General features: G+C 30.9%; 2 protein-coding genes across 2 annotated transcripts in view; both read right to left on the bottom strand.

The window, feature by feature from the left end:
* Window positions 1-5,940, bottom strand: part of LOC145321911 (RIMS-binding protein 2-like) — a 90,115-nt gene extending 84,175 nt beyond the window's left edge. The window contains exon 1 of the mRNA XM_080163575.1: window positions 5,827-5,940. The gene's annotated coding sequence lies outside the window, so the exon portion shown is untranslated. The remainder of the gene's footprint in view (window positions 1-5,826) is intronic.
* A 5,457-nt stretch (window positions 5,941-11,397) lies between these two features.
* On the bottom strand, window positions 11,398-13,249 carry LOC145327761 (uncharacterized). The gene is made up of 2 exons (XM_080171319.1): window positions 11,913-13,249; window positions 11,398-11,416 (listed from the first exon to the last, which is right to left on the bottom strand). The coding sequence occupies exons 1-2, from the start codon at window positions 12,422-12,424 to the stop codon at window positions 11,398-11,400; spliced, it is 531 nt and encodes a 176-aa protein (XP_080027445.1). The 5' UTR covers window positions 12,425-13,249.
* Window positions 13,250-17,794: the final 4,545 nt, after the last annotated feature.

Raw genomic sequence — 17,794 nt, 5'->3', positions numbered from 1 at the left:
TGATATACATCAAAACATTGAGCATTGTCAGGATTAACATTAACTGGGGCAATTTTAGAACAAAGTTCATATAAAAAATATAGTTTATTAAAAACTTTTTGGTAGTTTTGCAATTAGGAGAAGTATTGCTGCGCTATTAAACTAAAATATTTTTTAGTAAAAAATAAACCTTTAAAACTGCATTTCCTTGGAAACTAGGGGTGGTTGTTTTTATGTTGTTGTATAGTCGTTTAACTGTAGATTTTCAAGATTTATACACTTTGTAGATTTATTTTAATTGTACACTGTTTACATTGTAATTGTAAAATCTGTAACTAATCCGAATGTATACCGAAAAAATGTTTACACTCTAAAGTTTCCATTGCAATACTTTGAACACCATATTCCTTGTTTAAATTTAAATTAGAAGATATTTTACTATATAAATCTTTAGGATAATATTTGACGACCATTTAAACGCAACATGAACCAAGTTTACAAGATCAAGGACAGAACATTTAAAAACTAGAAAACATTATATGTTTCTATGTATCATGGAAAGTTATAGAATATTAATGAGGGCTGCTACAACCAACACATTAAATCATTATGCTATTACAGCCAAATGGAAAAGTTTATGACAGATTAATATATAAAAGTAAAATTTTTAAAAAGTATTTTAGAGAAACTTGGAGAGGTTTAATCTAGATACAGATACTATTCTCCTCTTTAACATCTTTTTTTTAAAAAGAGAAAAAAAATTACAGAAATATTAATACCTATCATTAAAGGTTTGTTTTCTTTTTGGATAAGAAATTTGAAGCTACCTGGCTATTATTGTAAATTCATAGTTTTGGTTACCCATGAATTTTAAACTTAAACAAACCATCAGCTGACTTAATATTTAAAACAGAGAAAGTAAAGCATAAATCAAATTTTATGAGGTAAAAAAAGGACCTCTTGGTATGTTCTCCCCATAACAAGTGTGTTACATTAATCCCCCTCTAAAAACACACAAGAACAACTAACCCCCTGGAACATTTTCTTTATTTTTGAAATTAATTGGAAATAAAAGGGTTAGTTTCTTTGCCTTACCCTTGCGAGAGCCCTGCCTAATCCTGCAATGCTAACCTATACACAATAACCTAACCTAACCTAGCCTCCTGTAAAAAAAAAATGATGAAAAACTAACCCGTACCCATAAATTTTATTTTGTTTGATGGAAACCACAACGTTTTCAAAACCCCTTTTTGGTCCAAAAATACGTATCACAAATACATTAATTCTCAAATTAATTTCAGGATTATGGGTATAATGCAAATATTGCAGGCGTCGGGATTTTAACGACCTCCCCAAGTCATGAATTTCTGTTGATTTACGTAGAAATCTTTCCGCTAATCACTTCTTTATGGGTAGAAAAAAAGACATCCAACATTTTTAAACAAACCAAAAGAAAATAGGAATTTGTCCTTTTTAATACAAAGATTAAATACACCTGATATGATTATAAAATTATTAAAACCAAAAACTATAATTAAACCCTACAAAAACTTATACAAACATATTTAATATCCTAATACTAAACGTAGTAAGCTTTTTTGTCTGTGGCGAAGGATCTCGCTAATCACTGAACCGAAATGGTTCTCCTTATTATTAAAAAATTATTCTCTTCTTTTTAAAATGCAAATTAAATATTGGGGTGGGGGTCGATTTTCCCCCTCCCACCTTAAGAACTTCTCGAGTGCGACGCCGCAGACTGAAAATATAACAAATAAAAATTTCGGGCATATGGCATGAAGGAAACGTGCGCGCACTTAGCATAAGAATTAGTGTCGTAAATTTCAAAGATTTTTTTACCCACAGAGCCATTGGAAAATTACACAAAATGCAAGTGGACTTTCTCAAAGAAGAAAATTAGGGAAAGTTTAGATTGAGACGTGAAGTGAATAATTACGTATAATAGTGATGATAACGAAAATGGTATAAATGGCATAAAATTGATCAACATTATGATTGTAAACACTAATTTATACTTTTTACTTAAAAATATAAAAACAATTAATAATCAACCAAAACTTAATTCTTAATGGAAATAGAAACGAAACAACTTTCACTTCATACAATTAACGTTTACTTGTTTATAGAAATTTGTACACTTAATTTCTCTTAAACGTAATGAAAAGAATTAAAAGATGATGGTTTACTTATGCTTTTTAAATATACAGGGGTAGCAAGTCCTATTCTCACAGCGGCTTTACAAGTAAGGACAATATCTAAAATATCCAAAGTTAACAACTTAACATTTTAAAATGTACAGGGTTGGCGAGTTCTAATCTTACAGCGATTTTATAATAAAAAAAACGAAAATTACATTAATTTTAACTTTATAAATTCATCCAACTGAGGTTTGTTTTAGTTTTAAGTAAACGTAGTATAAAACTAAACACAAAAATCAACAATACCGACATGTCTTTTTAAAAGGTTTATCTTAATTAAAGACGAGCAATTTTAAGCAACCTGATCTTTCGTCTGCATAAAATTTGATATTTCATAAATATTGTGCATTTAATTATCCCTCAACCCTTGCCTACCTTATAAGTTGTAAGGACAGGAAATAAAGCTATTATCTGAACATCCTATAAAGGCAGAGTCTCAACAATAATTGAATCTATACAAAATAAAAACAACAGAAGGGGAAATGAAATTGTTTTCTTTGAAATCAAACGATGGTATTTTATGTAACCTCATTAATAAACTTCTTTTTAAAAAAGTGACCAAGTCAAACATAAATATTTATGTAAGTTTGCGCGCTTTTTTGCTTCAAAAGTATATAATTAAATACAAAATTTCTAATGCAATTTTTAGTATTATACAAAGTATGTAAGTTTTCTAAAAGCTTTAACAGAAATTTGTATACAGTATCAGATACAAACAACAAATGCTCAAAATGGTTAATTTTGTTGTTGTTACTTTTACATCAAATGTTTTCATTCTTGTTCAGAATAATTATTTTATTTTTTTCTAGTATTGATTTCACACATGGGATTACATAATTACTTGAGAAATTTTGTTACAATTTTTTACACAGATTAGATTTCAATCACTTTCAAAATCAATACCAAGGGTGATAGTAGCAGGGATCTAAAGGGATAACACAAAGGACGAAGAATTTATGTACATCCCCAATCATAACACACAAAATTACCTCTTCTGTAGATTAAGATTAGTGGCTGAAACGTTTTGACACTCAACTTAATGAATCAACTAATTAAATTCAATAAAAGTCCCCACAGTTGTTGAGCCAACGAATAAGAAAACTTTGTTATACAAATTTGGGGACTAGTGTATTAAACAGCCCAATGTCCCCTCCCTCCCTGAGTAATAGTGTTGGATAGGGAATTAATTTAAAAAGATTGCAATATTGAGAAAAAAAAGGTTTAAGGGAGAGAGTGATGGTGTTTAAGATAATCTACAAGTCTTTCCTCCCCCGTATACAAAAAATATCAACTCTTATTTTATTCTTAATTATCAACATTTCATAAGCTATTAAAAGTTTTACTTTTTCAGTATATTTAAATTTGATTAAATTGTTTTTCTAGCTTAAAGTAAGATTCTTAAACATTTGGATAATCATTTAAAGAAAAAAACGTCAACGTGCTTTTTCTGAACAGTGTTATAAGCAAAGTTAAATAAAAACTAGGCTTATAATGCCCATCGTTGGCGCATCCAAACAAGTTAATGGCAGGTAAAAGTTGACGAAGCCCAATCTGTCCCACTTTTAAGCAAGACGATTCCCTTTTCTCCCATCTCTTTTGAAGAGATTTTCTTCTCCCCCCTTCCCTTTTTCTTTTTCCTTTATATGACGTCATATAGGAATAGTCTTGCTCAAAAGAGATTGGGCTTCGTCGTAAAAGTTTCTTGTCTCTAAATGGATAAGGACAAATTTGCATTGAGTAAATAGATATAGAATACATGGATATTATGAAATGTGAAAAGTTGTCGTCAATTTAGGTTACTAATATGGACCTCATTAAATTGAGGTGGAAAGAGGATGGGTTGATGGGGGGGGGTATCGTTATTTTAGTCAGCTACATGAAAATCTGGTGCAACATCCAAGTAATTATATATCCATTTTTGATTGGCATCATTTGTGCAGTCTTTAAATTGTAAATGTTTTGGGCAAACTAATTTCTTTACCAATCAGACGAGCAAGCAAACTTTTAGAGTCGCTGATATCATTTTAGAAAATCTAATTAGAATATGATAATAGAAAAAAAATTTATATTCTTGAGAACCAGATCAATAAAAATTCTTAAATAAACAAAAAAGAATAACGCCAAATAATTAAAAACCGTGGTAAAATGAAATTACTTTTTTTCTTCTCTATATTTTAATTAAAATCTAACAAAAGGATCGATTCCATTATTGATATTAACCCTAAAATAGATGGTCCAATATTTATTCTTTTCTTAAACTTCTGTTTGTCTAAGTTTATTTGGATTTACAGGAACATGAAAACTGAACATAAAATGGAAGTAGTTTTTGTTTGCGTATTTATGCAAAAAAAACATATAAAATCTTGCAAATGAGATAAGACAATGAAAGATAAATTTATGTATATCCCACATTATAATAAACAAATTACCCCTATTGTTCATTAAAATAGTTGGTGGAAAAGTTTGGACACTGCTAACTGGTGTCTTAATCAATCAAGATTTAATAATCGTCCTCGAAGTTTTTAGGCCATCGAATGAGAGAACGTGATAATGCTGCTTTAATATCTTTAATGTTCTACCTCTCTGCATAACTAAGTTATAGAGTGGTTGCACTACAAAAATGATCAAGGGTTAACAAAAGTCTTAGGTTCTAAAAATCTCTTTTGAAAACTCAGTAAATTTAATTAGCTTTTCTTCAATACCAACGAGACTTTTAAGGATGACAACATCCATAAAAGCGAAGCACTGAAACGGTAGGACAAACGGACATTAACACCTATATAGTGTCAGAACTGAATAATCAGAATATACATGTATAAAAGTCGAAGCAAAATTGTAAGTAAATTTGTTGAAAAACTGCTTTATACAGAATAATGTTTATGGGCATACTTACATTTTTAGGACTTGATTAAATAGTTGCTTCGCTTAAAACATTATACTTTGTTGTCCCAGGAATCACTATACCAAAAATCAGATCAATCGGATGATTAGATCACATAAAAATTTGTTAGTAAAAAAGTAAAAAAATCAACATGTTTAAAATGGACGTACGGCCATTTTGGTAATGAATATAGAGTTGCTACGCTTTCTACATCGTACCTAACTACTTAAGGAATCACCATGCAAAATTTGAAATCGATAGGACAATTATAACATGCCTAAATTAACGAAAAAAGCTATCCGTGACGGAAGGACGGACGGACGGACGGACGGACCGACCCTAATTATAGAAAAGCTTCGCTTTTAAAAATTATAAAAAGATCAATACAGTCGTAGAATATTCTTCAGATTTGAAATTTTTATCAAAATGGTTAATAAAGTTTTTTTGCAAGCTTTCTCCTTCAGTGAAAGAAAAATATTTTCTTTAAGACAATAAAAATTCATCTACAGACAAATAGTGTTACAATGTTATATCTATATTTTACTCTATTGGCATTACCTGTAAGATATTTAATTTTTAAAAGTTGGATTTAGAAAATACGCTAATATTATCTAAAAACATATATAAAGCATACTTAAATAGTAAACTAAATCAATCCTAGATTATATTGTTCGAACACAAGTTTGTTTATGTTTCATGATCCAAATAAAAGTTTATGAAAACTAAAACTACATAGTATGTTCATGATACCTGTCTAATAATATTCTGTAGCTCTGTCCCTTCCTCCAGAGAGTTCTGCTTCCATTTCTCTCTCTCCTTGTTTGTCTTGAAGTTTGGTCCCAGCTTCTCCTTCTCTCTAGTCTCACTCAACTATACCAGGGTGGTTTTACATTTAGTTTTTGCGTTTATTATTTAACAAGGATGAAAACAACCATATGTAAAATATCTTATTATATATACCATTAGTAAAGGTATGCGTTCGAATCTCTGCACAATTTAAGTCATTACCAATGACAACGTAACTACTGCTGCTAGGTCAGCAATAAGGGATAAAACAAAAACTCTACTGTGATTCTTCTGTAATTAAACATTTTAATCAAACCCTTGTTCTATATGTAATCTATTTTGGAGTATTTTTATACCCCTTAATGATCAATTACAGAATATTCTACAAAAAAAACCTAATGTTATTTCATATTTGATTTTTCTAGCTTTGAAAATTATTGAAGTGTCACATCCTTACATCCATATCAATATCAAATTATTTTTTTAAAACTATAAGGTATAGATAAAAAAAAATAATGACGAAGAAAAGGAGGTAATTTTTTTGGAATATCCTATTTCTTTTTATGTTGTTACAGCGTATTTGCATGATTCAACTTATTTTATTTATTCTCTTTCATCTTTTCAATTTTTTTATATTTTATTGTAGTATCTTGTTTCACTGTATATCAAATTTAAAAATTTGAATATAACACAATTTATGCTTTCAACAGTTAGGATTTTGAAAAATTTAAATCTTTCAATGGGAAAATTAAATTTCATTGGTGTAAACATAATGGCCCAAATTCCAGGGTTCTAAAAGGATAAGACAGTAAACGATAAATTGTTGTACATCACCAATGTCGATACACAAAATTACCCCTTCTGTAGATTACAATTGGTGGTCGAAACGTTTGTATACTCCACTAAATGGACCAACAAATTCAATAAATGTCCCCAGTGTTGTTTAGCCAACGAATGAAACGTTATTATAGAACTTTGGGGACTATTGTAATAAATAGCATGATATCCCCTACCTCCTTGCCCAAATCCCTTATAAGTTCCTTAGGCTAGACTGTTAGTTAACTTAGTCTTCCATATTTCTTTAAATCTATGCAAAACTAATTAACCTACGTCCTAGGATGGCCTAAGAAATTTTATAATATTAGTACCCAGTAATATTTATATACTATTTATTAAATTGAAGGTGAGATTTTATTTCATTGTAATGTCCTATTGGCCGCAATAGATATTGAACTTGTACCCAAAGTTTTATAACAACGTAATCTTATTAGTTGGCTCAAAAAACTTTAGTTACTTTTATAGAATTTTAATTAGTTAATTCCTAGCTATAAAGAAGTGTCAAAACTTTTAATTTTACATAATTTTTATCAACAGTAGGGGTTATTTTGTTAATTATCATTGAGGGTGTATAATGTATATCAATCTATTGTTCATTGTCTGAGGATCACTGATTAGAATTTCTCCTTGTAGGGAAAAGATATTGGAATAAGCTATTCTCGTATTCATTCCAAACCGGTGGATTAGATCCGGTTGTCATCCATACGAAAAAACTATGTCTATCATCGTATTATATCTAGTTTTCTATGAATATAAAAATGTACAATCATAAGATTAAAACCAGTTTTTTTGTCCATGCCTTCGGCATCTCGGTGCTAATAAAACTGGTTTTAATCTTATAATTGTACAGTTTATATCCGCGGAAAGCTGTTTATAATACGATGCGAGAAATAACTATTATTTAAAACACTCAACTGTGAATATAAAATATATTTTTCTCAAATATTATTAAATAAAATAAAATATTCATACATAAGAGTTTAAATATTTTGTTGCTGATATTTTAGGTTTAAAACTACAAAGCTTTTTCCTTTATGTAATTTCTTTGATATTTGGGATTAGAGACAAAATATTTTAATGCATATTTTAGTAAATAATAAACGACATTATAGATTTAGTTTTCGAGAAACATTCACTAATCGAAAGAATGCTTATTTTCTTCAAACCTAATTATCAGCTAAGTGTATCTTCATCTATGATATGTGTGTCTATGGATCCTTATTATTGGTCTTTGCACAAACTTATGACAAAGGACAATTCAATGGCAAAAAGCCATGATCATCACTTACAGATGGACAATTGATCCCTAAGCCAAAAATAGGGTTAACCCGTTAGGACAAGACCAAATTAAAGATGACAACATCCATAAGTAGCGAAGCATAGCAGTATAGAACAAAAACAAATTAACTTAAATAAATCAAATAAAATCAGCACCACATTTCGTCAAAAGTAATCGAATTTTCTAATTACAAGCATTATGAAGGAACATACAGATAAGGAAATGTTTAAAAAAAGATGTCCATCGTTCAGAGGTTTCAATGCTTTAATAGAAGCCGAAAAATACATTTGTCCAAAGAAAACAAATGACCAATACCTTTATCATCACCGTCTGACTAAAGGACAAACAATATAGACAGGATACTCATTCAAAGCAACAACGACAGACCTTGAGGCCAGAAAGTAAAGACTATATGCTGAGTGTTCAAATGATCACAAAAAATCGAACCTTTATCTAAAATATCAACGAAAAACTTTTACCAAAGTTAAGTCTATTATACAGGCAATAAGAATTATAGACCAGCTTTACCACTAAAAATGCACTGTAGGCCTTAAAATTGCTTGGTTATTCCACTTGTCCCATCTGACCATCAAGCATTAACCTCCAGTTTAACTCTCCATCCAACTATTTTAAGTGTTTTATGCCCAACAATAAATTTTGTGGGCAAATAATTTTAGTGTTTCAACTATACAGCCAAACTTTCGCTTTAAAAAGATTTTAAACTGAAGATTTCTTAGCAGGAAGCTAAAAATACACAAAAAATTCTATAGATGAAGAAGCAGGTAGCAAATTATGCCAATTTCTTTACAAAATTTTAGATAATTAGAAAATGATACATTTATTAGGTCGGGTTTGATTATTTTATATCATATCTTAAATACATTTATTTAAGATACCTTTACTTTTTTCAGTTACAAAGTTACAATAAGAAATATATTTAGAAAATTCATACTTGAAACAGACTATTCTAATCTACGTTTCATGTGTCTAAGCCTAGCTACATTGAAGGAACACTGAGACTCTTTGGTCGGACATACCTTAGTGTACTAAAAATAAAGTAGCTATATTGTGGGAACTCTGAGAAACTCTGGTCGGAAATACCTTAGTGTACTAAAATCAAGTAGCTATATTGTGGAAACTCTGAGAAACTCTGGTAGGAAATACCTTAGCGTACTAAAAATAAAGTCGCTATATTGTGGGAACTCAAAGAAACTCTGGTCGAAAATTCCTTAGTGTACTCAAAATAAAGTAGCTATATTGTGGAAACTCTGAGAAACTCTGGTAGGAAATACCTTAGCGTACTAAAAATAAAGTCGCTATATTGTGGGAACTCAAAGAAACTCTGGTCGAAAATTCCTTAGTGTACTCAAAATAAAGTAGCTATATTGTGGGAACTCTGAGCTACTCTGGTAGGAAATACCTTAGCGTATTCAAAATAAAGTAGCTATATTGTGGGAACTCTGAGCTACTCTTGTAGGAAATACCTTACCGTATTCAAAATAAAGTAGCTATATTGTGGAAACTCTCGAGATACTCTGGTCGGAAATACCTTAGTGTACTAAAATAAAGTAGCTACATTGTGGAAACTCTGAGAAACTATGGTCTGATATACCTTAGTGTACTAAAATAAAGTAGCTATATTGAGGGAACTCTGAGAAACTATGGTCGGATATACCTTAGTGTACTAAAATAAAGTAGCCATATTGTAGGAACTCTGAGAAACTATGGTCCGAAATACCTTAGTGTACTAAAAAGGAGTGAAAGTAAATATTGACCAAACGGTGGCTCCATTTTTTTCCGGTGTTGAAATCTCTAAAAATGACACTTTTAAAAGTAAACTCCCAAAATAAATCAAATAACTTCTATATCTAACACTATCCTATTGAATAAAGCAATTTATTTTCTTGTCTAAGCTAAAGATCATAAATTAAAATAGTTTAAATTGGTTATAAACTTCTTAGGATGGTTTTTCCTAACCTCCCCGTCCCCAAGAGGCTAAACTATAATAAAGTATGAAGGTATTTTGTCTTAAGCACAAATAGCTATCATGACATTTAGATATATTTTCTTTTACAAATCTAAACTAAAATATTTTATAACCAAATACATTTAGTGAAACTACTAGGAAATCAAATCTATAATATATATCTTGTATTTCAATTATTGATTCAATAATCTCTTTCTGTTTGTTTTCTGCTATGGTCATGATTCTTTAATATGCCTTATCATTATTGGTTTTTAACTATGATACTTTCTTTAGAAAAGAATAAATACACTTTCTACAAATATTTACAAAACGTCAATTAGTTCAAATACCTAATTTCTATAAAAAAAAAATAAGAATACCACTTAAAGTTATAATATATCTAATATCAATAACTTAGAAACTTGAAAACATGTTGCCATTTTTTTATTGCTAAAAATAAATATTTGTACTATTTATACTCAGGGATCTAAAGAAATAAGACAATGGCCGATAAATAGATTCCAAATTATAATACACATCATTAACTCTTCTGTAGATTATAATTAGTGGTTGGACACTCATCTTAATGAGCCAACCAATCAAAATTTAATAAAGTCCCTAAAGTTGTTAATCCAACGAATAAGAAAACATATTTATAAAACTTTGTGTAATAAACAACCCAATGTTTCCTCCCTCCCTGACTAATTACACTATGACAATGGACTGACGTTGATATAAATCATCTTTTTACGTCATTTGAGAAAAAATCAATATTTTGATTTTCTTTTATATTCAATAACCAGCTTATAAGTGATAAGAAAAATACAATTTTATTTACATTTCTTTTAAAGAGCATCAATTTAGATTAAGAAAACAAGCATTTCAATGTCTGAAAACACCCAATATGCATAAGTTGTAAGCAAATAAAAAATGGTTGTTACAACTAACATGCTGAAAAAATTATCTTCAAGGACACCAAAAGTTTGAGAACAAGTTTCTTTGGGTCATTTAGTTTCACAAACTTTTGCAAATTTGAACAAAACTACCATTTATAAATGAATAGCAAGCTTATGGTTTGGAGCATTTTCCAAATTTAGAAATAAAGTCAAGGCCATTTTAGAACATTTTTGGGTGCTTCAAAATTAGTTTACGAGAAAATTTAAAATTCATCATTATATATGTATACTAGCGGCTACGCCACTAGAGGCCTTTAGGGGCACTTTACGCGGTGGGGGGGAGGGGGACGACCAACATTGTAGAAATAGTCTAAAACCTTCCCGGGACCTATGAGAATATACATTGTAAATGAGAAACCAAATCAGTCCAGCGTTAGCGATATTCTTTGGTACAGACTAACATACTGTTATTTTCATATAATGATAACTCATGTTTTTTTTAGAAGCTTTTATTCGAAGGAGAAGAAAAGGGATAGAAAAATAGCCTAAAACTTTTACTAGATAAGTGCAGCTTGCCTAAAATAAAAAACCAAAACGGTTAAATTTGTTATACAAGATAAAATAATCCTTGTCCTTGTAATAAAGTAAAAGGATGTTTGTCTGTTTGTTTGTACCGAATGAAATCGCTAACCGCTAAACCGATCGGGTTCTCTTTAACAGGGTAGTTTTTCATAGGTCCCGGGAAGGTTTAAAAATATTTTGGGGGAAGATACCACCAACCTCCCAAAAGAAATCACAATAAATCAAAATTTTTATTTTAAGTATAGAGAGAGACACCTACGCAACATTGGTAGGTATCGTAGTGACTTAAAAAGAGACTTGAAAGGAACATAACTAAGTATCTTAAAAACCTGAACAAAAAATCAAACATTTAAAGTACCATTTAAGCCTCTTGGGTCGTAGCCGCTAGTAGGATAAATAACGTAGGGCTATATCTATCCGTAGGGGATAAAGATCTGTTAAGAAATATGATTTAAGCACCACAATAAATTGATTTAAGCTAAATGTAAACCATTCCTTAGTACTGAGCACTTTCAGCCTTTCTTTTAACTTTTTGATCTGACCGTCTCGCTCAACAACCTGACGTAAAAACTCCGCCTCTCGCTCTCTGATGCGAGACGTTACAGTTCCGGCCGCCTTTTTGCCGCCACCGTCTTCTGACCCGACAGAACTACCACGCCGCCGCAGAGTACTGGAACTGCTATCCTCGCTTTTCATGCTCTCGCGGGAGGGAGTGTTGGGAAGTTCCCGCAGCAGGCGGCCTTGGCCGCGCGGCGGTGTCAGGGATCTGGAAACGCGGAAGCTCTCACTTGATTTGACGCTGTTGTTTCTGTGAGTTCTCAGGGATTCATGGCCGCTGTTTGGCTGCGGTAATGTGCGGGTTCGCTGCTGTAGATTTTTCACTTTGTCCTCCAATTCTTTTGTTGCCTTATTTAGCGCGTTCTTTTTCTTTTCAAGGGTACCGGTACCGACTTTAGGTGTCGGTATGCCGGTCCAACCGCCGGAAGACCATTTTCGGTCCATTTTCAACGATTTAATCTATCTATGTCCTTTTTATTGCAATTCAATATCTATATTTTCATAATAACTTTGGTTTTCACTTATTGATAAATCATTTTCACTATTTTTACATTTTTTAATGTATTACTATTAAAATAAATAATCTATTCTCACAATAAATTCATTTCTGTTTTACATCATTTGTAACTAAGCTAAGGTAGAAAAAAATCTGATGATTCAGAAATACAAAACACTTGTTAAAATGTCCCAAATTAGACAGAATATAACACACAAAAAACTTCTACATTACTTTAAAGTCAATTTTTCCGCCAGATATTTTGGAGAAATTTTTTTCGGTGCTTCCGGCGTAAAAATCAGCTTGATATATATCTCTGTGTTTTAGTCTTATCTGGTTAGAGTATCTAGTCAAGTGGAAATGCTGGTTATTTTACCTCACTTCGTTTTTTTTGTTTTTTTTTTGTAATAACTGTAGTTTATTTTAATGATATAACACTGCCAATTTTGTGGTTATTTAATAATCAAATTTGCAAAAAATTACGTTACAGTTTTGTTATTATATTGGCCCTTAGTGCTATGGACATCGATGATATATTACAACCGGGGAAGTTGATATTAAAAAGGAAGGAAAAGGGTGATTGTCTTTCACAGGAAGTTTTATAGAATGTATGAAAACACGTAAAAATGAAAGGCCTGAATTATAACTAGCGGACACACACACAAACAGTCACACACGAACAAACATTGTGTGTATGTATCATCCGTATGTTTCACAAATATCCAGCTATGATATGGTTTACGTGCACTTCACAATGCTGGAAGTCAAAGTAAAACTACACGAAAAACCACCTTTACTGTGCCCCCTCTTCCACCCTACCCCCCCCCCCCAATCCCCTTATGCCGTATTTTCCTTATGACCATGGTGGGAGAGGGGTATGATCATGTGTCGTGCGTTCGTGCGCGTCTAGGGCGCCTTTTAAACATAGGAAACGAGAGGATGGGAAAAGGAAGTAAAGGGGAAAGGGGGATGGAATCAATATATCGGGGGGTAGAGGAAGTTATATGAATCTCTTACCTTACTGCTTGTATGATAGGGAAGGGAAGGGGTAGGTTATGGATTATAATCACAAGGGGGCTAAATTTTATTTTATAAAAGGGGGGGAGGTAAGGAGGATGGTTTTAGGATGATATTCTAATAATGTTTCAAGAATTTCTTCTTACACCACCTTTTCTCCTCTTCCCGTTCAACATTATTTAAGAAATATTTCAGACGACAAAATTTAAGTTCTAATTTTATTCTGTATTACTTGATCTAAAAAAAGATTTTTACTTTAATGGTTTCAAAACTAGAGAAAAAATATAAGTGAGGATAATACCTTTATCATATATTCAGATTTATTTCTTATACCCCTTTCTAGAAGCATGCATCAGTTTTACACCATTATAAAGAACATGGTACTTATAATTTTATTTGTTGAAGTTGAACATGGTTTTAGACCCTGTCACCCTGTTAGGGCTTTTTTTCTAACTAATTCTATCTCTGGGTCTCTTCATATCCTTAACCTAAAAAAGGCATAAAAAGTACGAGTTTTAAAAAATGAGGGTAACTACTTAAAACACATTATAACCCGAAGAAAAAAAAACTGAATGTAGCTCTCTGAATGAATTTAACTAAAAATTGATTGATAGGTGTTTGATCCAGAGATAGAATTGACAATGGGATGTTTCTTACACTAGTCCCCAAAGTTTATAAAAATGTTTTCTTATTCGTTGTATTAACAACTTTGGGGACTCATCACTCTAGTGAATTTTGATTGGTTGGCTCAGTAAATTGAATGTTCAAACGTTTCAACCACTAATTTTAGGGGTAATTTTGTTTATCATTATTGGGGATGTACATTGATTTATGAGTCGTTGTCTTATCCCTTAAGATCCCTAAGTTTGATTAATCTTACACATAATCAGAAATCTTACGTCTGAAAGTTTTCCTTACTTCAAGACATTATTATTTATGTATGTGTATATTATTTGTATACATATGTGCGCTCAGTCTAACAGTTAGGACACTCTAAATATTTATTCTCTCATAGTATAAAGATCTAAGATAATTAATTTATATTCTGATAAAAAAAAAAATTTCTAAAGCTATGTTTTCCTAACTTTGTCTGGCTGTATGTATGTAAGTAACCAGTGGTTTTGCCAGAGTTTTGCCAGAGTTTTGCCAGGTTTTGGTGCAAAAGCGACCCAGAAAATTTGAAACCCCCTTGCACTTTTTTGACATCCTATGGGGTTGTATGGGGATGTGAACTAGGTTGGTGTAATGCAGACATAAGACATGTGATTTTATTATCAGGGGGGGGGGGTGAAGAGGGGTGTGAGCCCTAGGGTGCAAGACATATATTTAGTGTGGTTTAAATCAGAATAGCCAATATGAGAACAAAATGTATCTTTTATGGGTTTTTTTCGAACAGACATTCAAATGTAGAAGGAAAAAAAAGTCACAGCCTTTTGAAATGGCGCACGGCGGATTCAAAACTTGAACTCTACACCTCTGAGATGATAAATAAAAGCGTTAATATTTAAGTTTTTATGCTGCAGGAGGTTTAAAGCCCACAACTGTCTAATATATGTAATGTAATTTCCTTAATATGTTATAATGAATATGATACCGTATAAGGTGGTTTATATCCTTGCTACAGCGAGGCTAGCGCCACAATTACACCATGTGGAATATCAAAAAATATACAAATTTAGATTACATGGAAGTCTTTGCAGTCGGAACATACGTCTTTATGACATTTGACTTTTCATGAAGATCATTAATTAAATGAATGAAATTGTAATTATATTTTTCTTTTCTTTAAAGATAGACTTAATTGATACACAATTATAAGTGAAATTTTAACCTAATTCCTTTTTTAGTCCCATTGATACCCGCTTTACTCCGATTTTACTCCGAAAATTATTGAGGGGAAGGGTAATGAAGTTATAACCCGTTCCAAAATTTGTAAAAATCATATTAACTCCCCCCCCCCAAAAAAAAAAAATAAGTATTTACTATTTTATAATATTTATATACAGCTTATAACACCCCTGAAATAATGTCTTTAAAAAATAACCAATAAGATTTTTCTATTGAGATGCACAAACTAATAAAGGAGTTTCTGGCACTCTATGTATATTGTATATGACAAGTGTATAATATAATTGATATAGGATGGGATTTCTAAATTAGAGAGCTACAAGTTGTAAGCTTAAATTTTAAATTGCGTGTCCTTACAGGGGCGAAGCTTTTATATAATTAGCTTTTATATAGTTTGCAAGTTAGCATAAATCAATAATATCTTTTAAGTAGCGACGCAACTCTAAAGTGTTGTGGTGGATGTGCTGAAAATGGATTGCCTATTTCTTGCCTAATTTCCAAAGTTGTACAGCAGATAACCCAATTATTGCAAACGCTATTTTCAGCTACTCCGGTCAAAGGGAAAAGCGATATAATGTATAAACGATTTAATACATTATACATTCAAAATTTTTATTTTTCAAATTTAGATTTTTTTTTGGAAGTTTGAAGCTTTTTTAGCTAGTATCAAATATTGAGATAGGACGCGGAAGATAGGTACACTTTCGGAAATTAAATTTCAGTACATCTTGTGGTGGCTATCTGTCAGTATGCCCTTTTTTAACATATGTGTTTTGACGGGACAAAAAATAGTTTTTGACTGTTTTTATTACGAAAAAGAGCCTACTAAAATGTTTCTTTCAATCTTATTTTTTTCTTTTTTTCTTATTTTTAAAAGAAATTCCTCTTTATTTCTCTACTTATTTTTTTTCTCTTTCTCATTTTCTCGTCAATATTGTACTACGTTTTACCGTTTTTTACAACAGCTACGCTACTGTAATCGCTACTGTAATCCTTGTTTAATAACCCTGGGTTACTCAGAGTAATTTCTTCCTATGATAAAATCATGTATTTTTAGATCAAAAAAACAATTTATCAAAATAAAATACAGTTATGAAATTTCAATTGTTGTTTTTTGTCTAAAGATTTAATATTTTTTAGCAAAAAAAAATATTGAATAACTGCTTTTTTACTTTTAAAAGTATCCTTATATAAAAGAGATAGGAAGACTGTCTGTCTGTCTGTTTGCTTAGATGATCATGATTCTATGTATGAAGCCGATAGTCAAAATAAGTTTTGTAAGACGATATCTATGTTCGTTTCTATGTCTTTTAACGTAATAGATCTTAGAAAATAGTTTTATTTTTTTTACAAAAAAAATTTATACACTAGAGCTAAGGACGAAGCCAACTGATTCTGAAAGGAAGGCGTAACAATTAAAACAAAACTTTTCTCCAATTAAAAAGTTATTGTTATATAAATGAACAAAATTAAAATTAGCAATGGCTTGAAACAATGCATTGCATTTTATGCCTACACACTTATTATACAATAACACTTGTATAGGAATAAGTAAATACACTCGTCTATACATTTGGATTGTCAGGGATCTAAAGGGATAAGACAATGGCCGATAAATTGATGTACATTCCTAATAATGACACACAAAATTAACCCTTTTGTAGATTGTAATTAGTGGTTTAATCGTTTTGAAACTCAACTTAATGAACCAACTAATACAAATTCAAAAAACGTCCCCAAAGTTGTTAAGCCCACGAATAAGATAACGTTATTATACAACTTTGGGGACCAGTATAATAAACAGCCCAATGTCCCCTCCCTCCCTTGAATTTGTACACTAATTATGAAAGCAAAATAAAAAATCTTAATGTTCAGATACAGGGTAATTTCGGACGAAAACAAACAAATAATTTTTGCCTACTTCTAAAAGTCAAACTTGAGCATTGTAGACAAAAAATCATACTAAAATCTCATATGACATTAGGTAATTAATAAGAAAAGGCCAAAAATGAATTTTTACCTGTCGAAATAACACTGCTTGTCCGAAATAACCACACATTGAATATTTAGTAAAATTTGAATGAAGAATTTTGAATACGGACAGAAACCGAAGCTTTTAAACTAATGTGTATGAAAAATATTTTTAGGGATTATCTCAAAAAATGCCTATCTCAAAAAGCGCCCTTCTAAAAAAAAACGCTTTTCTCATAAAATGCGTATTGCATTTTTAAAAATAAAGCCTTCTTTACATCTAGCATTATAGAATAATAGGAATATATATTTATATTATGAATATGAATAAGTTTATTAGTTTTGTATAAAGACATGTCATTCATCATCTCTTTTATTTAAAACAAATAAACAATTACCAAATACTTTTGGAAAAGAAAACTTTTTGCACAATCTTTACTTATCCTATTATTCACCTAACTGTACGATGTATGTATGTCTGA

This window comes from Acartia tonsa, chromosome 1 (assembly GCF_053477335.1).
Source record: "Acartia tonsa isolate MP-2025a chromosome 1, ASM5347733v1, whole genome shotgun sequence".
Lineage (NCBI taxonomy): Eukaryota > Metazoa > Arthropoda > Copepoda > Calanoida > Acartiidae > Acartia > Acartia tonsa.
Note: the sequence above shows the minus strand (reverse complement) of the source record. Positions and strands in the feature narration are given on the sequence as shown.

Coding starts and splice junctions, on each gene's coding strand:
- LOC145327761 (XM_080171319.1), bottom strand. CDS start 12,424: ATGGACCGAAAATGGTCTTCCGGCGGTTGGACCGGCATACCGACACCT.